We start from the raw sequence: 26,262 nt of genomic DNA, 5'->3' as shown, positions 1-26,262 counted from the left end.
AAGGAGAAGGAAATGCTGGATAGACTTTCCTAAACATCAGTTTCTCATTCTGACAGTGAAAAGAAATTACTTACAACTAAACTTTGCAATTTTCCTTAATTACAGAGATATTTATGGAATAAAATTATCCCAAAGGGAAATGCTTTTAAAATATTGCTTTGATGGCTTGAGAGATAATTCCTGTACAGCTTGCTGACATTGTTAATGAATGTTCCTATATATATATTCCCAGATCTTTTCATTACATCCTCATGAAATTCTTAGCAATCCTACCTCAACTATTCTATGATTCTATAAGTAGCAATACTGTGTATTTCCTAGACATTTGTGTTGGGTCAACCTTGGCATTTTCAATAGGGGTTGTTTCTCAGGGTTGTTTTACTCACTCCTCTTTCTCAGACGCTACTGCACAGTGTTTTTTGCCCTTTCTTACACACACTTCCCCAGAGGCACCCCCATCTGCAGGGTTGGCTCAGCCATGCTCTGCAGTGCTTGGGTTGGATGCGTCTGGAACTAGCTGTGTCTGGCACCCCTGCATTCCCCCTGTTAACAAAACCTGGACATCAGTACCCAGTGCAACATCACATACGTACATATTTTCTTCAAAACAGAGTAAGATGTTCATATGGGAAAACACCCTGCATTTCAGCACAAAGTTTGTAAGTACTCTTAAGCCTTAGTGCACCCCTTGCAAGACACCTGTAAGGCAAGTCTTGAGGCTTTCTTCTGTGCAGACACAAGATAAAAGGCTGATGTTTATAACATATTTTCTCATATTTAGAGTACATCTAGGGAAGAAAACACACTTCAGAAGTCCACAGCCCTGCCAAAGCTGTGGGCAAAGGTAAGCCTTTGGAGAGTATCTTTAATTTCCCAACTGCTCAGACTGTAGATCTTGCCAGAGCACATGAAAATTTATTTCTGCCTCACATGCTCAGATCTCCTTCCCATGCAAATCAGGATAGGAACAAGAAGAGGAAGAAGAGAGTAGATTATTAATTTAAGCATGCAGCTATAGCTAAGGCACATTTTTCTTCACAGCTTCCTGAGGCGGCAAAGTGGAAAGGGAGGTGCTGAGCTCTTCTCCCTGGTACCCTGGAATAGAATGCATGGCAATAGTTCAAAGCTGCATGAAGGGATGTTTAGACTGGACATTCGGAAGCATTTCTTTATTGAGAGGATGGTCAAACCATGGAACAGAGGAGGTTGATGTTCCAAGCCTGTCAGTGTTTAAGAAACTTTTAGACAATGCCCTTAATAACATGCTTTAACTTTTGGTCAGCCCTGAATTAGTCAGGAAACTGGATTATATTTGCATATATTAGCACACCAAGCTATATTAACATATATTACCATAGCAAGCTAGATGGACCACTTGGGTCAACTCAGGAAGGTAACACATGTTTTCAAGATAACTGGCATTGTTTTGAAAAACTAAAATTCTTCATGCTGGCTTCCTACGCCAGCTTGCTGGAATGTCTTCTGCTTTCAGTTAGCAGACTTTAAATCATCACAACATGTCTTTTTAGTGGCAAGCAGGCAGTTAGCATCATCTTGCATGGCAAGACTGTAAAGAACTTTTGGTTCAGTCTAGAAAGTATCTCCCATAGATCAGCTAAAGAAATCAGAAGCTACATGGACAAGTTAATAAAACCTGAATACTAGAGATACTTTAGCCACTAATATAAACAAAGCTAAGACATCAAAAAAATAACCCCAAACATTAAAATTTGATTGTACAATCTGTTCAACCTCCAGAACATTTTTTGGCAGTCTTCCAGACAATGTCTGGGTAAGTCTGGTGGCTAGATCAAGAGTTGATTCCACGTAAAAAGACATCCTGGCATGGCAATGGAGAGGAAATATATTTTTATAAAGACAGCTTATGGAGAGGCTGTGGGGGAAGAGAGCTTAACTGTATAAATACAGTTTATTTATTCTATATTGCCTCAGAACTATAGAAAAGTCTTGCAGTACAGACATCACCACAATTTTGCCTTTGCTTCTTTTGGATCCTCATGAGTATCGTGCTAACAGATCTATGAAAGAAGAAAGTATCCAACAGATTGCTCAGAACAGCTTTCTCTCAGGCAAATCTTTCTTACACCTCCAGGGAACATCTCTAAAGATGTTTGACATTATTCATAAAATGTTCTGAAGGATGTGTTCCTTGAATGCTTGTTTAGGGTTTTCAAATTTATTTTTTTTTCTTCAGGTAGTTTACTAAATTATTTACAACCTTGATATGTGCAAAGCTTCTGGGAGACTTGTGTACTATTTCCAAGCAGCTCAGTGGGCAATTAAGTTCGTTCTTGTCTGCTGCATCTGTTCAGAGTAAATATACTTTCATGGATCTGCACTGCGAGACCATGGAAGACAGGTCTCCAGGACAATGTGGACTACGTATTTTGCCCACCTACTCAATTCTCTTTGATCTAAAAGGAAAAGAGCAGGCCAAGGTCTTGCAGTGTTTCACACATGGTGGCAACATAAGCATGATTTTATGAGTAAAGATGGAGAAAATGCTGCAACTTTCTAATACTGTTTAGGATTTTTTTGTTTTACTTATTTCTTGGTCTAATCCAGTCTGTATTTGCTAAAAAAAAAACAAACCCAGGTATATAGCCAAGATCTGAATTTCTGCATTAATAAAGCCAATACTTAAAGTATTTACGTACCCCCCACCCCACCCACCCACCCCTTTATTGTATCTCTAAAAGCCTTTGAATTTTGCAGGACTTTGCAGGAAATGTATAACTTCAAATTGAATTCTCATACTTAAATAAGGAGTCTCTTAAGATGATAAAAATGGATTAAAATATGGCCACCAAAATTTCATCCATAACATTATCTTTAACCTCCTTGTGAGAAGCATTCAGTGTAAATAAAACTAGTAAAATCAAGTTAGAAACATAGACAGCATTTTCTGACATGTTAAATGGGTTTCTGTGAGATCCCCAGAAAGCAAATTGCTAACTCAGTTCTGAATACTTGATGATTTAAAATACCAATTCACTCTGAAAATTCAGAGACACAAATTGGAAAGAGTAATTTCATGTACACTCAACACTCCACACGAATGTCATGATTTTCACTACACACAAGAACACAGCAGCCATTATTAAGAAAAGACAGATTATGTCCATGCTATAGAAAAGCATGCTAGATGTTCTAAATCTGTAGGTATTTAGGCCATGGTTCAAAAGCTACCTACAAAGAATTAAAACAATTTTATGTAATTACACTTTTAGACAATATCACAATGCTACATGTTAGCTTGCTTTTTTTTCTATTCATATGAGTGAATTAATTTATTTCAGAATAAAACCCAAACCAAACCAAAAAAACAAAACAAATATACAAATGAATAGTTCTGTGCAAGGCAAAGAAAATAAAAACGTACCAAAAAGGTACCAAAATTAATACCTGTCTTTTGTTAAGTAATCACTGTGCTACACATAAACATTGCTGCAAAGAGAAAACAATATAGACACATAAGTATTCAAAATCCAAGTTAACATTTTAGGAATTTTTTTTAGATTTTAATCCACTGTAAACAGCCTAATACTTCTATAAATGTGACTAAATTCTTAATGTCACCTATACTTTCTTTGACTCTAGTATAAATAATTGAACCTAGTATAAAGAAAGTGAGGCTTTCAACATAGAATTTATTCATTTTGTGTGAGGAAGTGAAAGAAATAAGAAATAAAACACAAATAATTGGTGCTAAAGGCAGAGTTGTTCATGCAATATGAATATTGAGCATGGTAGAAAGTAAAATTATTTTTACCTTAACAATATCTCCCTCATGCAGCTGAAAGCTCCTGGCTCTAAGATGGATCCCTTTTCCAGCCTCTGTTTCGATTTTATAGATACATTCATGGTTGTTGTCATAATTAGATGGGAAATTAGGAGACAGCAATGTTCCTTCATTTCCAGAGACAGTTGCTCCACATTCAGCTAAAGAAACAGACACATTTAAAAAAAAAGAAGTGAATTATCCATTTCAAGAAAATATGTGTTGTTTGCAATAATTTTTAGACTCCATAAGATCTCTAATAGGCTATCTAGCAAATGTATATTTGTACTGGATTTCATCTACTCCCAGAAAGCCTACTAAAGTTGCTATCTACTGTGTTTGATTGGGTACGTTTATTAGGTGCACATCGGTGCTTTTACGTGATTCCCTTTACCTCGTAGTTATCCCCTAGTCCTCCTGACTAACCTATAATGCGATTAAGCCAGATTCCATAAAAATTTGATGCTTTGTTAAAATATACTTATTGTGGAAACATTTCAAGTGCATGTAACAGTGATTTTACTTCCCTATTCAGCCTTATAAATAAGTATTAGAAAATGCTGAGACAAAAGAATCTGGCAGTAATTCAAGACCTTTCAAACATGTTTTTCTCTACCAGGAATAAAACAAAATGAAAAAAACTCAAAAAACCAAACCAACATTTATTGACATCAGTCAGGGCCAAGCAGACACCTTCCTTCTTCTCTGGGTAAAGAGTAGGTGAGTCTTTTTCACAGCCATCTGTGGTAAGAATTTACTGGCACTTTCAGTAGGCATTTTTGTCATTTCTGCCCAGCAAAGAAGAGAATAAAGTGTGTATGAAGAGTGGTATGCTTCCAGCCCATGGGCTCAGTTTGAGTTCTTAATGAAGACTAATAAAATTATTCCAAATATGCAATATAAATTTCAGCACTTAAAACATCCAAAAAAGTAGAAAGTAATATTGGTGCACTGCTCAAACAAATATTCAAAATGCTCAAAAATGGCCTGAAAGCACCTTATAAAACCCTACAGTAACATACTATATTAATCTACTTCTTTTTAAGGTGGATGAGATTGGTATTTATATCTCCTTGCTCACTCTGAAGATAAAAAATGTTGTGTTAAATAGATTTTGACCTAAACATTATTCAGGCCTCATTCAGAGTATGGTAAAAGCCTGTTATAACAGTTAAAATGTTAAATTAATATATAATTATAAATCAACATATATATATTTTACCAAAGATGTGATCAGTTTGAAAAAAAAATGTTTTTTTTTTCTATAAATGTTATTGGAAGTGTGCTTATAATGTTATATAAAACTGAATATAGCTTAGAAAGTATTTATGTAAAGAATTATTTTGAAAGTATAATGTAAAGATAGACAAGAAAAATATATGAGAAAGTAATTAATTTGAACATATTCAGGGAGAAATGTATGTTTCACATTTACAAATCAACAATCTTAATATTTTGTATTTACATTTCCAAGGCCTTCACAGAAACCATCAAACTTATGTGCTTCTTGCTTTTGGAAAGTCTAAAACCAGTGAATTTTTCTGTAATGTAGACTTCCTTCCTATAATAAATCTGAAGAAAAAAGGCAGGAAGAAAAAGAAGGAGGCTAGGAGAGATGGAAGGAAAAAGGAAAGGAGAGAGGGAAAGATGAAAGGGGGAAGATGGGGAAAGGGGGATAAGATAGTCACAGTCTTACTCAGGGCCTTATTTCTACTCTACACTGCATATCTCCTTAGTCCAAGTGAAGAAGGAAATCATCAATAAGATAGCTCAGAATCTTTCATTCAACACATAAGTTGGAATCCATTTGCTACTTTAAAACAGAGCTTTATGTTCTCCACTGCCTTAGCTTCCTTAGGCCCTGAGCTGCACTGTGTTTAACAGGCAGAAGAGTGCTGGGGAATAACAACTCCTGCCACCAGACTTCAGGTAGATGAACTCTTCCTTTGTGAGGGAGTATGGAATACATCAGTTATTTCTAACACGCTTAAAGTCACTTTAAGTTTTCTATATGTTTCAATGAACAGTAGCAGACAAACTAGATTTTTAGTTTGATACTTCTTTGGTAAAGGATTGCTCATATGCAGCTGTTTTTTCTTTGATTTTTAGGAAGAAGGTGGAAATAATTAAATTTATATAATTCAAAGCAATACCAGTATTAATGCCAGACATGTTTAGACCCATCCGTATATCTTCTTGTCTTTATGACACCAGAACTCTACACAAGCATTCTGCAAGTGTTTGCTTAAGTAAAGATACCATGCAAAAATATGTATATTCCCTTTGGCTGCATTGGTATCTTACTATCTACCTCCTTTATAGAACTAGAAAATATATAAGTAAAATGCTGGAGAAGAAAATAAGGAAATATTATGGATCAATTCTACATTTTGTTTCAGTGACTGATTATAAACCACTAAGACATATGCAGTAATAAATGTACAATTTTTGCCAATGTAGACCTGGCCAAATTTCCTGCTCTGGTAAGTCTATATTCCAAAGTTCAAAACCATGGCAATTTGACTACAATATTACGCCTCTTCTAAATTATAGCACATTCTCCAAGAAGCAGACATGTTCTCTGCTATAAGCAATTAGCTATTCACTGAAATTTAATTACTTAAAAAAATTCTTTGAGCTCAAGTTGGCACTCATATACCTCCAACCCATGCTACACAACCACATTCTGTTACCAGCACATACTACCTCCTCTCAAATACCTGACAGCTATGAAGTTTCATCAGGCCTTGTCCTTCCCTTTGTTAGCAGGACAAAGGGTTGCTCAAGTTCTCTGATCAGTCAAGATTCTTAGCTCATCTCATGTCAGTCATTAAATCACTGAGAGCCCCCAGAAAGAGGTTTCCAAAGAAAAGCAAGCCCTTCTTTGTCAACTGCCCTCCCTCAACAGGAAAATTATACAAAACATGTCACAGTTCTAGATAAGGTTTTCCTGTAGATCTCTTCTTGGAGATCAGGTGTCCTAGCACCTGAAATATTTCATCTGTGATCAGTGTCCAGATACACAAAGGAATATTTGCCCTAAGGACTTCAACTTGTTTTTTTATAAGCATTCCTGCACAAGCTCCCTATACACAGTGAGGAACTAAAAACTCAAAAAGCAGTCATGAACAGCAATACTGAGTCTGGTCTCACCAGCAGGAAAAGCTTAAGCAAAGACATCTCTCCCCTTCAAGGACCTAATCTTTTACTCAGTAATATAGGAAATGATATGTGGGGTTTTTTCTTTAAAAATGTCTACAGTAGCTGATACAGCTACTGCTTTCTTGTGTGGTAATTAACATATGCAGCCAGAATGTGTAACACTTCAATTCACTTTGCCTCTGGGGATTTCAACATGAATCTCCTGTGACTTCTGTTGCACATAAAGGGATTAGAAACCCAGTTTGTCACAAAGGGAGCAAATGCTGGCTAACCTCTTTAGCATAATGGGCTGGGCATTAAACAAGGAATACTTCCTTAAGGAAGTTCATACATTAAACTGTTGGGAAATAAAATTCTGAAATAACCCCCAAATCATCATTCACTCTTACCATGTGAATTACTGTTACCAAGTACTAGACTGGAAAAATATATTAACATTCACTTCCACTTTTATTGCCTCCAGTTAATCTTTAATTCTTTATGTAAAATGAAACAACAGCTGTTAGCCACATTGGCAAGATCATTCTGCAAGATTATATCTGCATCAGATATAATTTAAAATTATTTTGCAGAAACAAGGGAAATGAGTCCATATCTTAAATTTCGATGAAAGTTTTGACTGATCAAGTTTTGTACAAAGAAGTTATATGTCTCATCTGCCTATGGTAACTGAAAAATAAATACCTGCCAATCACTCTTGAAAGGTCATGCAACATTCCTTGTCTAGCACATGTGCTCTATGAGTAACTACTCATTTTAGTACCTCAGGTTAAGCAGACAGATCTTCTCATATGATACTGAAAAAGCTCTTTAGTTCTTGGCTACAGTGGACTTTCTTTTACTCTTTCATGACACTGCTATACATCAAAGCTTTTCATATTCCTTCTGAGTTCAAGAGACCTGCCCTCATCCTGAGGGAATGATCTGCCTCCCCAACCCAAAGAGATGAAAGATAAAACATTTCTCATGCCCCCTATATAAGAAAAAAAAATAAAAATCTCTTATCTGCTTGCATTCTCATTTATTAAATATAATTCACATGACCCCTTTCTCTGATAAAAATAAACTGTACCACTATTAATAAGTCTTCAAATTGTGCAAACATTGACAGCTACAGAATTTGCCATGCAAAATAATCTTTACTGATCTTAAAGTAATTACAGTTGATGTTCTGTTTCCATACTTTGATCCACAACCTTGCCTTGGAAAAATCAGTGTGAATTTAAATGAACAAGCATACTATAAAATAAACACTGAACATGTTCCATGTTAACAGTATTTTCAGGACTATCTCCTCCAGATATAGCCTTTAAAGAAAAGGGATATATTTCATAATGTTCTTTGTCAGATTATGTGATGTGCTTAGACTATAGCACTAGTGTAGGTACAATTTAAGAACTTAAAATCTGCTTATGATGTAATACTTAAAAATTGCTATAAAAAGATGTAGCACCAAAATTTGTAATATGATGTAATACAGATGTCTTCTTTATTTTGCTTTCCTATCTTTCCTGTAGTAGTATAATTTTTTCAAGATACAAAAGAAATTAATTCAGTTACCAGGATTTTTATTATCAATATGGTCACTAGCACCTAAATCCACTTTTTAAATTAAATGTAAAAGATACACTTGTCATTTTATCATAAAATTATTTCAATTTTCTCAAGTATTTTAGATTTTTTGTGTGTCAAAACACAAAATAAAGATAATAGCAGCAATTTTTCAGCAGAGAATACAAATAAAAGTCTGGCTTGAGTGAAAATAGACTAGTAAATAAAGAAAACTAGCAGCAAATTCTATTTTATGAAAGCAAATGTCTGATTATTCTTAAGACGTCATAAGAAATGTTGAAAAAGCTTCTATTCTGAAGGATAAGAGAGACTTCTCTTTCTTCTAGGAAGGGCATAGGGGTATTAATGCAACTCGTATATAATCATTTTGAGTCTTAGGGAGAAAGAAAGGTAAGCACACTCTTGATGAAACAAGAAGAAATAGTACCTACTGTGTTCTGAAAAGATGCATAAAATTAAGAGGATATTTTCATATTAAAAGGATCTGATTGAAATTGGAGTATAAATAAAAAGTGAGGATAATTTAAATATGAAAGTTTATTGAGACTGTAAAAGAATTAGATTCTAAACAATGAAATAGCACTAAACACACATCATAAACATCCTGGATAATCTAGTTTCCTAATTTGAAGAATTACAAAACAATCATTCAAACATGAAAAGAAACCCAGGTATGCATTTTTATTTCCATTATAAAACATTAGATTTTAAGCATCTGTATTTTAAAAACGGGATAACTCTGTGCTGTCCTCAATAAACAGCTGTGCATCCTTAGGTAAGAATGAAGAGCAAGGGATAATGACCTTAATTACTTCATTAAGAATATACTCTTTTGTATGCAGCAAAACTGTTGTAACTGAATTGTAATGTATACTAATTTAATGTAGCTAATTTAAATAAAGATGTTCTCATAGTGCTAGAGATGTTTGTGCTTTTGTTTCTAAACAAAGAATAAATTCTCTAAAATCTAAGCTCTCAAACTCTTTCTACACAGTTTGCCTGTAAGGGCTTAAAAAAGTTACTACTATCACATCTAAATGGCTCGTTAAATAGCTTAAACTAGCACATACTGAACAAATTTTCGTCTTTAAATGTCAGCTGCTTATATGGTTCCAATTCAGATTCTGTATTTCTCAGATCTGCCAAGCTATGGAAGTATGCCAAGCTACTGCATCCAAAAGACACAGTCCCTTAAACTCTTCTTCTAAAAGAAAAATCTATACGGTACTGGCTCTATGATTCAAAAGGTAAAAACTACATAAAAGCAGATGAATCAAATTCTCTATTACAACTTTTGAATCTTGTGTGCTTTTAAATTTTATTTATTTATACTAAAATTAAAGGTATCCAACTTAGAATTCAAAAGGTATACTCTTACTTAGTGTATGCCACCTATGTCCACCTGTAAAAGGTTTTAGAGGAGGAACTATATGCTTGATTTCCACTACAGTTTCTGAGTGTCTGTTATAATCTTGCTGCAGACGCTGCAAACTGGAAAAAGTTACCTTATCAAACTGTTCTCTTATGAACTTGCAGTGAGAGCAATCTGTCTGGAACAGCTACTTGACCCTATTTCTTTGTTCTTTTGCTTAATAAAGTTACTTAAATTCTATTTACATAAGTAACCTTTTTCTTCTACTTTTATTGTCTCACTTGAAATTGGATAAAAGGAAACTACAGAGGGTGGATCATCAAACACTTCCTGAATTTGAACACAAATTCTATAAAACAAACAAAACCCAGGGTTTCTTGAAATGCTTTGAAATACAGTTCATGTAGAATGTAACTGTAGCTTTGTTTAATGGAAAAGTCTGCTTTATTATTTTTCTTCCATACATCTTGCTAAAAGGTTTGACAGGATCCTAAGCATCTCCAATGCAGAGATCAAATAAAAGTAGTACAATTGCCAGATTAAAGTCTTCTCTGGCACAAGCATTCTACTGAGTGCAGAGCAACTTTTATATTTACAAAACTGTGCAGCAGTTCATAAAATAGAACAATCTGAGCTCAGACAGACAATAATTCTTTATGTTTCTGCTGGACAATATTGCAACTCTGTGAGATGGTCATGCAATGTTAAAACAAGAGTAAAGGGGATCCTGGATAAAGCCGAATCAAGCATCCTTATGCTCTGTCTTCACACACACACACACACAAAAAAAAAAAAAAAAAAATTTTCTCCACAGTCACTGAGAGGTCTCTAAAAGCTGCGCATCTGACTTCTGCAGGGCAGACACAATACATGGCTGGACTCAAGCACAGCTTCATGTACAGTGTCGAATGCAGTGTAAAGAGATGAAGCTTCCTTTTAATGAGAATTCTCTATCAAGCAGAGGTGCACACACAGTGTTTCCATAGCACCTCTGTGACACAGTGCCTTAATCTTTGTAATGTTAGTCCTTCACCTCCAATTCTGCAGCCCTTCACTTGTGAGCCTGTAAACTTTCACGTACACACTGCCAGGCTGCCTTGACTTTGGTTCAAGTGCTCTTGTTCTCACCTGGCACTGCTGAATTCAGAACCACTGTTAACACTGGGTGTCTCCTAAAAAGTGACTGCCATTGTTTTTTAAATCATACTTTTCTCACCCCACTTGTCACTCTTTCGCCTTGTAGCTTTTAGCCTGTAACTCTGCACTGAGATCAACATCGCTCCAAATCTGGTGGCTTTTAGCCTGTAACTTCATACTGAAATAGAGCCTAGTAGATAATGAACAGATAATAATGCTAATACACAAGAAATATTACACAAAAAATATATGCACAAACCTTAACTACTATATAGTCTGCATCACCCGCTCACATGCTCCATTCAGTGTTAATATTATCATAAGCTATATAAGAGCAGCTTGAGAAGGTCTGAAAAATACATCTGTTCTAGGGAGAAAGTAGGAGTATTTTCTCTTTCCTGTCATTACTATCATCATTGTTTCCGCTACCTTTATTGGAGAGATAATTGTCTAGGGACTCTCCTTCCTCCTCCCAGCTGATGCCTGAAGAGTGGCTTTCGCTTTTCTCTCTTTCTTCTTCTCTTTTTCCCACTCCTTGTTTACTTCTCTAAAATAGATTTCAAGTAAGTCATCAGCTATGGACTGAACTACTAAAGGATGTGTATGTAAGCCTCCCTCAACATTCTTTAAGCATCCCCTGTATGATGATGGTGAGGTTAGAATACCTCACTATGAACCTTACTGAAATGCCTTGCTGAAAACAATCCTTTTGTTACATATATTTCTGTACCTTTGCCTTGCAAAGAATAAAGGAGTAGGAAAGGAATGACTAAACAGCAGGTAAAGCCTTTTACAAGGTTTGCTTAATTAGTTTTCGATCCATATGCTCCTGACAGAATACACAACTCAGGCTCACAAAACAAATCTTATGATTTTAATTAGCCTCAAGGGGATTGATAGCAGAATCCAAGGTGAGGGCATTTTTTTTTTTGCTTTTTTTGAGATTTTTGTGTATTTCTTCTAATATCACCTAACAATAAGCCATGACGATAACATCCCTACATTATTTATCTTATGAAGAAAAAATATTTAGCATTCACATTCTGTAAATGTATGCCATCCAGAGTGACCTCAACCTGCTTGCACCGTGGGCCAATGCCAACCTTATGAAATTCAACCAAGCCAAGTGCAAGGTCCTACACCTGGGTCGGAGCAATCCCAGACACAGCTACAGGTTGGGCAGAGAAGAGATTCAGAGCAGCCCTGCAGAGAGGGACTCGGGGGTGTTGATCGATGAGAAACCTGAGCCAGCAGTGTGTGCTCACAGCCCAGAAAGCCAACCGTGTCCTGGGCTGCATCAAAAGGAGTGTGACCAGCAGGTTGAAGGAGGTGATCCTGCCCTTTATTCTGCTCTCGTGAGACCTCACTTGGAGTATTGTGTGCAGTTCTGGTGTCCTCAACATAAAAAGGACATGGAAATGTTGCAACAAATCCAGAGGAGGGCCACGAGAATGATCAGGGGACTGGAGCACCTCCCATATGAAGTATCGGGCTGTTCAGCCTGAAGAAGAGAAGGCTGAGTGGAGACCTCATAGCAGCCTTCCAGTATCTGAAGGGGAACTACAAGTATGCTGGGGAGGGGCTCTTAATTAGGGACTGTAATGACAGGACAAGGGGTAATGGGTTAAAACTTAAACAGGGGAAGTTTAGATTGGATATAAGGAGGAAATTCTTTCCTGTTAGAGTGGTGAGGCACTGGAATGGGTTGAGCAGGGAAGTTGTGAACGTTCCATTCTGGCGGTGTTGAAAGCCAAGTTGGACAGAGCCTTGGGTGACATGGTTTAGTGTGAGGTGTCCCTGCCCATGGCAGGAGGGTTCGAACTTGATGATGTTAAGGTCCTTTCCAACCCTAACTATTCTGTGATTCTATGAAAAGGGTGACCAGAGACAATCGTTATTCCTTCTGACTATAGGCAATTGAAATTTCATGCCAGGTCACACTATGAGGTAACTAAGGGTTCATACAAATCACGCTTTTGAAAATAGTCAGAGTGCTCACTATTCAGCAGCTGAAATTTGCTTTAGTGATTCATGAATATTAAAGTTTCAATTTTGAAATAGAGGCAGCTCAAATCTGTAATTATTATATTGCATCATATTCTGAGGATTCCTATAAACTAAGGCTTAAGCACTAACTCAAACAAATCTTCGAGAATGCCAATGTTGACACAAAAATGAGGGGGGAAAAAACCAAACATTCACTGGTATTTATAAAAATGCAATGTTATATATTAAAGAAATAAAAATTGTTAAAAATCTATTAAATAACATTATTAAATACATTGTATGAAATTGAAAACAACCTAATTATCTAACAAGTTAAACGTGACAGCATTTAGAGTTCTGAAATACAGTGGAATCTGGATACATGCACATCCTTACAACTGTTGGAAGGTTCAGAGATTCAGTCACTGATATTATATAAGATTTCTTGCTGATAAGCAGATCTTAAGTGAGAACTCTCTCTGCCTAAACGCTAGCTAAAAATGAATAGCAATTTTCAGACATAGTTTGACTTCTAAAGGTGATCTCAAATTCAAATTTTATGCTACAAAGAATTTAAAGGAAACAATGAATGTCAGATCTCTAGGGTAGCATAGAAATCTCCAGTACTACTCAGGCTAACAAGGTTCCCACTTATGTTTCAATCTCAATGGAAATTAACTCAATGCTACAGCATGACAAAGTATATTAATTATAATTGATGATTTTGCAATGAATACTAACTAAACTACTTAAAAGTAACAGCTTATTAAAGAGTGTCAGCAATTTATTGTAACACCCTATCATTAACTATTCATGTAGTATTTCTTATAACAAATGAATATGATAAATTAATGTGATATTAATGTGAATACCAGTGAAAAAATGCCTCAGTGAAGATTTTACTCAAATACTGTACTAATGCACCATTAAAAATCAAGTACCATGTAAAATTTAGTAAAGCAGCAACACCACTTAAGTATGAAATGAAAACAGTAAGTCGCTGTTTCTTCTCAGCTTTACCCTTCAAGTGTTTCACAGCTTGCTTTAGAAACACTCCATACAGTTGAAATGACTGATGGAGGACAGGAACATAATGCAGGTTAAAACCCAAACCAATTAAAAAAAAAACAACCCAGCATTCAAACCCAAGTTTACTGTATTAATGCTTGAACTGTATGCGATGCTTATCATTAGAGGCTAGTTTGAAATGAATACAGTATACACTTCTTAGTGTAAAAATTGTATTTTCATGATAAATCCTAGGTAAAATTTATCACGGTTTCTTAAGGACAGAGTAAGCAGGGAAAGGCCAGACAAATAGACAGTAGCAGTGTGCAAGTCAAGTAACTGAGTGAAAATCTTAAGACAATCTCAGAAAGGAGAGATGAAAAACTAGTTCAAACTTTCCTTACAAATATCATGTGATATCTGAATGCCTAAAACCTGGAAGAGATAGTCAAAGTGTTCAGTTACATGTCCTTGTGAACAGGGGAAAACAACCATCTCTAATAATAAGTAGCTCTTCAGCCATAATGCTGAGTAGATAGACTAGGTAAAGGCCATTCCCATTAGCCAACATGGTAAGGAGTTAAAAGAAAATTATTAGTAAATACAACCAAATATTCACTTTTATTTTGTCTTATAATCTTAATACTCCTATTTTGCAATTAATTTTACAGTCAGAATATGATGGTATATATTTTTTTTTTTTGGTACCTAAACTGTTCTTATAGCAGAGCCTTATCTATCAGAGCCTTCATTGTATCCCTCTCAGGTTGATAAATCCAAAGGGGTGAACTAGCAATTTCTGAAATACTTTTTTGAAAAGAGAAGGTACCTACACTTGGGCACTGTATCTTGCAACTAAAAAGGCATCTCTGCTCAGGTTTCTACACATTGCCTTCACTAATCAGTGAACAGCACATTTTTGCCAAGTACAAAGGAAAGAATGAAATGTCTCCCTTCTTTCAGAATTTCATCAGCATATCATAATCCACTATAAAGGAATGCCAAAACTGACAGGCTCAATCCTCACCTGTTGAAGGATCACTGCAAATGATAAAGTCACCTATCAAAAACTATGCAGGAGATGATTTAGGTGTACATCAGATGTGTGTGTTCAACCCTGCAGTCTAAACTCTAGGCCCCTACTTATCAGCCACGCACATCTGGAAACATGTATCTTGTTACATATCACATTTCTCTTTTTTCCACATAACTTACTACCTGACAAGCCTGAGAAGATATTGTCACTGCTATAAAAAAAAAAATAAAAATTAATCAGAGCAGCATTTAATTTCTCTCAGTACTGGCAACTGCCTTTGAAACCTACTGCCCAGGGAAGTGGTTGAGTCAGCATCCTTGGAAGTATATACAAGATGTATAGATATGGCACTTAGGACATAGGTCAATCTTGGAATTGGCAGTTGCGGTTGGACTCCATGATCTTAAAGGTCTTTTCCAACCTAAATTATTCCATGATTCTATGAGAAAGCCGTGCCAGTATGCAGATGGTAAAATAAAATTCATAAGGCCAGGGACAGCATTCTGAACCGTGACAGTGAAACCTCTGGAGTAAGGCACTGAGAGGGAGCATCTTCCCGAGTCATCTATTTCTAGTATTCATTGCATTTGTTCACTGAATTGTTACATTCAATTAAAAAAAAAAGAAACCACTTATAGAATCATAGAATCATAGAATCACTTATAGGAAAGCTTCTTCTCTTAACCTATGAGTCTTCCAATTCCTTTTTGAACAGTAACACAACCTCACATAGTGATAGTAAGCTCCTGACTAGTTGGACTTTAAGCAAACTGCAAGGTAAGAAAAGTAGGATTAAAAGCATAGTCCTGGTTTGCTAGATGACACCAAGGAAATCTGCCTTATTAATAGATTTCCCAGACAAATAGTGTGATTCCTGTTTAAAAGGCTAGTGACAAGATAGCAGCAGAAACAGGAATATGGCTGCCTCAATTAGGCAGGCATTAGCCTCAGAATGAGGGACTTCAGCAGACTACAGTCTTCTTCCACCTCATTTCTAGACTCCAGTATTCACTTAGTGTCTGAGATTCACACAGTTTTGGGGATCTGCCGAGCTCCATGACTGCCCATGAGCTATACTCTTGGCTCTGTAATTCTGGGGGACCAAACCATTAAAAACTGGACTTTGTTGTCAGGAAAAAGTAGCCAACTGTGAAATATAAATGAAACTCTAAAAAGAATTACGTAATTATAGGTAGAGGAAAAAGAGCTATTGCTGGAAGGAAAACTGGGAAGAGTGTGGATGTATGCTCTGGCAATTCCGTTCACAGAACCATGAAATAAGTATATATTTATATATTTCATATATATATATCATATAAATATATTATATTTCATATATATATGAAATAAGTATATATATATATATATATATGAATTTGCAAATTTGCAATGACAAATAAAAGCTCCATCCTTGGTAGTAGTCAAGGCCAGGTTGGACACTGCCGTGGAAAACATGATCTAGAGTGAGGCATCGACATTCTTGTCTCTAAATAGGAGAGACATCAATTTGATGGATGGACCACTCGGTGGATAAAGAACTGGCTGGATGGCCACACACAAACAGTTGTGGTCAATGGCTCAATGTCCGGCCTGAAACCAGTAACAAGTGGTGTCCCTCAGGGATCGGTGTTGGGACCAGTCTTGTTTAACATCTTCATCACTGACATGGACAGTGGGATTGAGTGCACCCTCAGCAAGTTTCCTGATGACACCAAACTGTGTGGTTCGGTTGATACACTGGAGGGAAGGAATGCCATCCAGAGGGACCTTGACATGCTTGTGAGGTGGGCTGATGCCAACCTCATGAAGTTTAATCATGCCAAGTGCAAGGTCCTACACCTGGGTCGGACCAACCCCAGACACAGCTACAGGCTGGGCAGAGAAGAGATTCAGAGCAGCCCTGCGGAGAAGGACTCGGGGGTGCTGGTCGATGAGAAAATGAACATGAGCCGGCTTCAGTGTGCGCTTCCAGCCCAGAAAGCCAACCATATCCTGGACTGCATCAAAAAGAGTGTGACCAGCAGGTCGAAGGAGGTGATCCTGCCCCTTTATTCTGCTCTTGCGAGACCTCACTTGGAGTATTGTGTGCAGTTCTGGTGTCCTCAACATAAAAAGGACATGGAACTGCTGGAACAAGTCTGGAGGAGGGCCACGAGAATGATCAGGGGACTGGAGCACCTCCCATATGAAGACAGGCTGAGAAAGTTGGGGCTGTTCAGACTGAGAAAGTTGGGGCTGTTCATCCTGGAGAAGAGAAGGCTGCGTGGAGACCTCATAGCAGCCTTCCAGTATCTGAAGGGGGCCTATAGGGATGCTGGGGATGGACTCTTCATTAGGGACTGTAGTGACAGGACAAGGGGTAATGGGTTAAAACTTAAACAGGGGAAGTTTAGATTGGATATAAGGAAGAAATTCTTTCCTGTTAGGGTGGTGAGGCATTGGAATAGGTTGCCCAAGGAAGTTGTGAATGCTCCATCCCTGGCAGTGTTCAAGTCCAGGTTGGACGAGGCCTTGGGTGAAATGGTTTAGAGCGAGGTGTCCCTGCCCATGGCAGGTGGGTTGGAACTTGATGATCTTAAGGTCCTTTCCAACCCTAACTATTCTATGATTCTATGATCCCTGCCAATGGCAGGGGAGGTGGAAGAAGATGATCATAAGGTCCTTTCCAACCCTAACCATTCTATGATTCTATGATCCCTGCCAATGGCAGGGGAGGTGGAAGAAGATGATCATAAGGTCCTTTCCAACCCTAAGCATTCTATGATTCTATGATAAAATGGGAATAAATTATGCATGTGGAAGTAGTGACAGTAACCCATCATAACCACAATTAGTAATCAAATGCATGTTTTTAGGAAAAAAAAAAAAAATTTTTATTTTTCTGGGGAAAAAGGAATAGTAATTGAAGGGATAACTAACAAAACAATGAATAATAACACAGGATGAGATGAGATGTCAATGAATGAAGGAAAAATTTTTTTTTTTGTTTTCAAAACTCAACTAGACAAAGGATAATCATGAGAAGCTTGTCTGTACTTCAGTAGCTTGGTTTTTCCCCCACACAAGCACAGCAACAAACAGAAAACCAGTAATTTAAAATTATAATTAAATTATTCAGAAGTAAATTTGGGAGATTAAACCTACAACACACAGACGAATGTGCCAATTACAGTAATGTGCCAGATGATAATGTTAACAACTTTATAGGTGACAAGCTGCTTCAGAACAGTAAATAAACAGTTGCCTATATTAGTACTCTCAAACCTCAAGATATGGGCTATTTCAGTGACATTTCTTCTTCAAGAAATGTGCATGTTTGTTTTCAAAGTAACCTCGTGCCAGGATTGCTAGGAGGGTATTTTTACGTTGACATTATCTATGGAAATGTGCTCCTATCTCTAATAATTTTGTGCATCACACAAAAAAGCAGCAGAGCATTACCCTCTTCATTCCTCTCAGTTACAACAAATTTTGAGGAGAGGAGTAAAAGAGGTTGCTGTGAATGTACATTTAGACATTTATTAAAAAACACTTACGTAAAGGTAGCCAGCTAGGATTTTTTTCCTTCAGAAGACTGTCAATGTCCTTTATACTGTAACTGCAGAAATTCCTTACTGTAGGATACATGCTGGAGTGTCATCAGTTAAGTAAAGACTGCAGGACAGCTCTTCCAAATGCAATCACTGTGTCCAGAAAAGTAAGAAATAGTGTGCTTGTGTGAAAGGAGACTGCACTGCCTTATCTGGAGATACCAGCTACTAGTACATTTGACAGGGAAGCCATCACAGTGCTTTTGAGGAAGCTTTTACAGTAAATGAGGTTTCTTTATAAATGATTCCACTACCTTTCTTTTAAATAATTCAGGAACACACAATTCTCCGTGAGGAGACTGGCAATCCTGGAATTTCTACAGTAGATATAAAAAGGTGGAGGGAATGGGTCTTCCAGAAAAGCCACATGATGTCAATGTAAACAAAGTGCTCACCACACAGTAACTCCTTCCATAGGAGCAGCACAGCTTTAAGATTAAAAAAAAAAAAAAACAACTAATCTTCCAGGATTGGGGGAATTTGACATTACCTTGTGTAATGATCGTGTCTGTTCTTTAAACAGTGTGCAGGGAGTCAAGCCAAGGGGCCTGGATCTTATCCACACTTTTTAACTGTTAACAGTAAAACTCTTCTCATTAAATACTAGCAAGTAGACAGCTGTAGGCACAAATGGCTTTCTTGACAGGAGGGAGAGATCCTATTGGAGCACACATTTAGAAAAGGAGTGATGACCCAAAGGGAAGCTCTAGGTAGAGTCTTCAAAACTGTGATGGCCTACAATAATACTGCATAACCAGTTTAGGTACAGAACTGAGATAAGAACTAAAATAATTCTAATTAGAAAGACAAAAGAGTGAAGGGTTGACACAGGGAAAAAAGATTTTCAAGGACACCTGATTATGAATGTCTACCTAATTTTGCAGATAGACTTGGCAGTGTCTTTTTACTGTGAAAAGGAGAGTCCTTACTGAAGAAGAAGGGATGCTGTCTTATTCTGAGCACCAAACACCCTCCAGGTACTCAAATAAAGATCTTTGAAGTTCAGGGGAAGACCATTTACCTTTGCAGCATGAACAGGCCAGTGAAAAGGGTGATAGTGCAGTACTCATGGGACTCAAAGTTTTGGACTAAAAATGTCAGGGTCATGATGCTAGGATAAACAGATCTCCCAAGCTCTGGTTCTGCCTCACTTGGAAAATAACTCTTCAAAGGAGAAGCAATGATGAAAAGGCCCAAGTGGTTCTATGATGACAAAAATTTCAGAATATGTTGGAGAAGAACCCTGAAGGAAGGACTTGAAATTATTTACTTGGATGGAGAAGGGCGAATGGCAATACATTCAGAAACCATGTTGGTTGGTTTGTTTTTTTTATTACCAGCAGATGAAATCAAGTACTAATTCTGTGGTACAAATCAGTTGTGCTTGTGTGCATGTGTAGTTTACAAATCAAATGCAATTAAATTTGAAAGGCTTTCACCCTGAATCTGATGAAAAGAATCATGAAAGTATATGTCATCATGTGTCCTAGAAGGGCCAAAGAAATCTTTGTTAATATAAAAAGTTAATGTGTATAAATCATGTAGATGAGTTTGATGTGTAGAAATGATAATAAGGAAGAAATAACCAAGAGGCTACTGAACCTAGTAATGTACTTATGAATTTGTGCCACTGAGTTGAGACTAGCTTTAACTTCTGAATATATACTCTAAAGCCAGCTGATTTCAAGATGTCCTGGGTTTAGCAGTAGCAGTCATTTTTCTCCTTCTTGGTAGCTGGTGCAGTGCTGTGTTTTGACTTTCAGCCTGGGAACAGAGCTGGTAACAATGATGTTTTGTTTTGGCCAAGGACTTTGTTAGCCTCATGCTCTGCCAGGGAGGAGGGGAAGCTGGAAGGAAGCAGAGACAGGACACCTGACCCAAACTGACCAAAGAGGTATTCCATACCACAGCACGTCATGCCCAGGATGTAACTGGGAGTTACCCGGAAGGGCTAGGACTGCGGGGTTGGAGGAGGTATGGGTCGGTGCTTGGTCGGGCTGGGGTGGTGAATTATCGGTCACCTGGTGATGAGGTGTTGTATTCTCTTCCCTTGTTATTTTCCTTATCATTATTATTATTGGTGGTAGCAGCAGTGATTTGTGTTATACCTTAGTTACTAAACTGTTCTTATCTCAACCTGTGCGAGTTGCATTCTTTCTGATTCTCCTCTCCATCCCTCCAGGAGTAGGGGGAGGGCAAGAAGGGGGGGAGTGAGTGAACAAGCTGTCTGGCTAGGTTTAAGCCACGACACAGGACAAGTCATTTCTTTTCATTCTTTTGAGAAAGAACTAGTCTTTGTGTGAACTCCTGTTCGAGGTAAGATGGTATCTTCAACTCTAAAGTCTCAGATACCCTTGCAACAAGAAATGGGACCTGTGTAAACATTCTTGGTGATAAGAATACTGCACAATTAAAAGTTTTATTCAGCAACAGGAGCTCATAAGGCGTGAATTTTCCATTCATACCTATGGACAGCTACAGAATAGCAGAACACTCCTAAAACTGAGGGAAAATAAAATGAGAGGTTCAAAGTGAGTGTGTGAATATTATTCTAGTGAAATTTGTACACTAAATCAATATGGACTGAAGGAATTAGATCTCTTCTTCCAGGAGAAGGTTCAGGATCCTTATTACAGTGTTGCAGCAATAAAAGTGTGACTACAAAGAGAACAGAGGCTCTGTCTTCACAAGGAACCACAAGGAGAAGACAAGGGGTAAGACACACAAATTGCACCAAGACAGGATTCATCTCAATATAGAAAACATATCTTTTACAGTGAGAACAGTCAGTCACTAGAACAACCTCCCCAGAGACATGTCAGAATTGCTACATTACAGTAGTTTTTAAGATGCAACTGTACAAGGTGCTAGATAATCTAATCTAGGCTCCCCTTCCCACAAAAGTGACCTCTTGAGGTCACTTAAACCTGGGCTGCTCTGTGATTCTGTGATATAGAATAGTGCATACTTGGTTACCCAACATTCATAGACCAACAGTGTTTAGAAGCCAGTGATATTTCTAAGACAAATCAAGCTGAAAAGCCTAAGACTTAAATCTAGAATTTCTAAATTAGTGGCAAACTCCATATCATACAGTCATAGAATCATAGAATCAGGTTCCAGTATTTTTCCATCCTCATTGTAAAAAAAATTCTTCCTCCCGTCCAGCCTGAATCTCTCTTTTTTTTAGTCTTAAACCCATTACCCTTTGTCCTATTTCAACAGGCTCTGCTAATTACGACTGGTTTCTTTCTCATCTGTAATTTCTTTCATCATGGGTTAAATACCTTCATGAGTTAAATAATCATCATGGGTTAAATAATGCCAGGTTTATAAAACAAAATTAGTAATAGTTTACTTTTTTCCATGAAAACTATACACTATATGCATCTTACGTGCATATACAATGCAGGTGATACGATTTTCAGATATAGAGATCTATCCCTTTAAAAGAAACACAAGAAAAAAAGTTGAAGCCGAGTTTCTCCCTTCATGAAATAAAATCTTATTTAAAACAAGAGCCCTCTTAAGGAAATGCATTTAGAAGTGCATGGAACTATTTGACATTTCAGAAGCATTATGTCAATAGTAGATGATGAGATTCACTTGACATGTTGGTGATAACACCATCTCACAAATCAAATACAGGAACTGTACAAATTTTGTAAAATCTACTCCCAGATCTTTTCCCAGAAAAGAACTGTTCACTCACTTTGAGCATACAGTTCCTGATTTTAACAGCAATTTTTAAAATTAGTTTACAATGCTGGAATGAAGTTTATAGTTTATAAACTGGAAAAAAAACACCCAAACCCCTCCCACTCAACCAAAACACAGCTACCAGTTTAGAGTTACAAGAATACGAACACAATATGAAAAAAACAAAGAACAACCACCTTAGAACCAAGCCAGGGGACTCTAAAATAGGTTATTTTCACCTAAAATCTCTAAACAGTATTTCTTTACCCTGAAAGACAAAGTATGAAATTTATATCTTAATTATGACAAACATATAGTTCAATAATTAGTTTTAAATTTTATCTCACAGGACACTTTGATACTATTTTCTATCACAATTCTAACTATTCCTCTTTCTTATTTTTGTTCTCCAAGTAAGAGAGACATGCATTACTTTTATCTTGCACTGACTGAGTTCATACAGCTTGGGGATCAATCCTTTCAACCCAAGCACTTTGTTCTCTGCCCAGTATTCTGACACATGCCATGTGCTATTAACGATTTGATGAATGAAATGAAAGCATGTGACCACCTACCCACACACCTTGGCAGAGGTGCACTCCATACACGCCGACCACCTCCCAGGCAGGTAAGTTTGTTAGCACCTTCCAGGCGATATCCAGGGAAACAAGAAAAGATCAAGGAATCTCCCACACCAAAATGAAAACCAATTCGCCTACTGAAGGCAGGAACACCAGGATCATCACATGGCTCCAGATCATATTCTGAAAACAAAAAAACGTCATATCTAAATAAATGAGGCAGAAAATAAAGATAAAATACATTTTAAAATGCTTACTAATTTAGCCGCCTTGTGTCAGTATGGAACACTTGGAAAACATATTTCTGAATTGTGTTCTCTACTAAAAAACAGCACTGTTTCTGTATATCTACTATGGCTAAATATACTGTAATAATGTATCTATCATGTCCCACCCACAAATTTTTTTCTTTTTAATTTCAAGGGCTGTAATCAGCTTATACTGTAAGTGGTTTACTCTAATTTTAATTACATCCTTTGTATATAATACTTGGCTCATCTGAACTTCCAAACAGTTTTAGAAGAGAGACTTACAGTTAAAAAAAATAAATTATGTAACGAAGAAAATCTAACCAAAAAAAACAATGAAAGGGTCAGGTGAATAAAAAGACAATGCCCACATTTTCAGGAAGTGCATTTGAGCTTCCTAAGTAAACCAACACTCTCAATAAGCCAATTCCTATTTGTCACCTTTTAGAAATTCTACAGGTGTCACTCAACTGAAAATACATATATGTATGTATGTATTTTAAAGATGTCTCAAGTGTCTTTTTTTTTTTCTTTTTGGTCTTTTTTATAACTATGCATCAGGAATGATTCAGGTAGAGACAGAACAAATTAATGGGAAAAGATTGGGGCTGTTATATAGAGAGGGACTAGATCAAATTTAGAAAATGTCTGAACTACACATTCTGATTGTATGAAAATAATGTAACACACTCACTCATCTGTGTCATAAGCTTAATGTACCTGGTAGTATTTCTGAAAATAGTTATTTAATATAAATGGTGGCACATGATGGCTACCTATGTGTATGTCAGCTATAAGTAGGGCATAAAACTCTGGTTTTGTTCAAAAAAATTCAATGCTTACAATTTTTCCCCTTCCATTCATAATATTTTGTGTATTTTTCTCCAAGTTACCTAGCCCTCTACCATCTTGAGTTATTTATACACTATCAGAGATTTTTAATATTCACATTTACATTCCTAACTTTCAAAACTGCTGAATTCTGATTTAGTTAGTCCAAAGTGCTTTTCTCACCTTTAATTTTCCTCCAAGAACTATTGATGGTTCTCTGAGAACAGGGAAAACTCCTTAAAACAGTCACATCCCCAACATCCTTCTCAATCATTTAGCCACATATAAACCTTAGCAACTTTTCTATGATAGAGACTATATGATTTCTACCAACTTTTTACTAGCGCTTCATAATGTTTCTGCTCTATACAAGTAAAAATATTATCTGGAAACAGTTTCTAACTGTTTAAGAGTTTAAGAGTTTCTAACATTCTGTTCAGCAGAATGGAATTTCTTACCTGAAAATGTAATGTTGAAGCCTTCATAAGAAATTGAAAAATCAGATATAAATCGAAGCTGTGCAGTAAAATTTCCAAACAGACCAGCTTTAATTGTAGGGGGTAAGACTGAGCCAGTTAACCTGGCTACTGGTTCTGTGAAGCTGCCATCTTCAGTGATAAGCAAATAGTCATGAGAGCTCTCAAGGTGAAAGGTATGAAAAATCAGCTGTACACCTTTAAAAACATTAAAAAGGGGGAAAAGAAAAGCATTTAGTAGGAAGTTTTTACTTCATACATGTCACAAAAAGTGAATCTCACATTATATGGAAAGGTTTTTAGAAAAAAAACACATATGGAATGAAACCCTAAAACTCAGGAAAAAAACCCACCAAACAATCTTGCACAAAGCATTTGGGCTCAAACAATATGTGCAGTGTGGATGTTTGTTTAGCTCACTGTAAATCAATAGCTCCCATATGAGAACTGATAGGATTTGGTGTTATTTGTACACACAGCACTCTAAAAATCTGAATTTGTATTGTATAGATTTCATTCAAGTTCCTGTATGCATCTCTAATTTATAATCTCTGCCATGATCTCACTATTCAGCTAAAGGCATACTTTAATAAGTGACTAAAATTTCGCATTCATGCTTTTTTTTTCCATTTCCTCCATAACAATTCTGGTTTTTACTCTGAAAGTAAAATAATACAAGGACAAAGCATGTACAAGTTTCAAGTACAGTCTTCCATATGCAGAGGTTCATATTTTCTGGGACGAGTCAAGAAAAGGACTGTTTTTTTTTAGTTGCCAATTTCCAGTGTAGTGATGAATGAAATTTTGAACTACAGTTAGGTTTTCAAATACAATTATTTACGCTGGGGAACAACACTCTTCTTAGAAAGTCTTCTCTTATATTTTACATTAAAAATGCCACAAAAGTTTAACACAAAATCCAATTTGCAAGAAGATTTTTAAATGGTCGAAACTTCCAATGCAGTTCTTGGACTATTGCTCATAAAGACTATCACAAAGACTTTCTATGACAAGAAAAGGAGATTGAGGAATATTTGTATTATCTTTAGATTCAGTGGTATGAAACACATCATAAGTACTTCCTAGGATTTTTTCCTTAGTTCTTTTACACATTACCCTATCAATTAGGCTAGGAAGCTTAACCGTGCACACAAATGTTAATCAGCTGTATATGTAACAGAAAGATACATCATTTTTGGCCTTAAAAATTGAAGTCTAGAATGTAAGGTTACTAATACACAGATCAAATCTGTTTATTCATGCTTAGTAACGAGGAAGAGCTATCAACAAGGTCTCAACAGCTTTCACTGAAAAACTTAGTGCTATTTAACAAATAACTATTATTTTCATATATTTTACTTCTTCAATTTTCTGCCCATTTTTTTAAGACTAAACCACATTTCCTCTGGTAACTGTTAAAAGTATGTTTCCTTTGCAAAATAAACACAAAGTAGAAACACCACATTTGAACCTATTTATTTTGGAAAATTAAACTTCTTCCTCAGGAGTGGCAGAAAGCACTAATTTAACTCAGTTCATGAAAGGCATTCTATTGAATGTATGTGTTTGATGTATTTAAACACAGATATTATATATACATATGAAATTCATATCACATTCTTACCCTTGCCATGTGACACTTCAATAGTCCAAGTACAGTTTAAGGAGTTCGGATAAAAATCAGGAAAACCTGGTGAAAGAACAGTTCCACTCCTCCCATGAATGTATCCACCACATAAAGCTTAATAAGAGAAAAAAAAAA

The 26,262-nt window shown here is 36.5% G+C and overlaps 1 protein-coding gene across 2 annotated transcripts in view; it reads right to left on the bottom strand.

Moving 5' to 3' along the window:
* Nucleotides 1–26,262, bottom strand: part of CSMD1 (CUB and Sushi multiple domains 1) — a 1,128,271-nt gene that overhangs the window by 227,972 nt on the left and 874,037 nt on the right. For both annotated transcript variants that reach the window (XM_061354960.1, XM_061354961.1), the window contains exons 19-22: nucleotides 26,125–26,241; nucleotides 24,483–24,698; nucleotides 22,940–23,128; nucleotides 3,794–3,963 (exon numbers count right to left, since the gene is read on the bottom strand). In XM_061354960.1, coding sequence (XP_061210944.1) covers nucleotides 3,794–3,963; nucleotides 22,940–23,128; nucleotides 24,483–24,698; nucleotides 26,125–26,241 — 692 coding nt within the window. The remainder of the gene's footprint in view (nucleotides 1–3,793; nucleotides 3,964–22,939; nucleotides 23,129–24,482; nucleotides 24,699–26,124; nucleotides 26,242–26,262) is intronic.

This window comes from Neopsephotus bourkii, unplaced genomic scaffold, assembly GCF_033783945.1.
Source record: "Neopsephotus bourkii isolate Nb327-2 ecotype Australia unplaced genomic scaffold, CSIRO-AGI_Nbou_v1 NB_756, whole genome shotgun sequence".
NCBI lineage: Eukaryota > Metazoa > Chordata > Aves > Psittaciformes > Psittacidae > Neopsephotus > Neopsephotus bourkii.
This window is presented reverse-complemented; position numbering and strand designations above follow the sequence as displayed.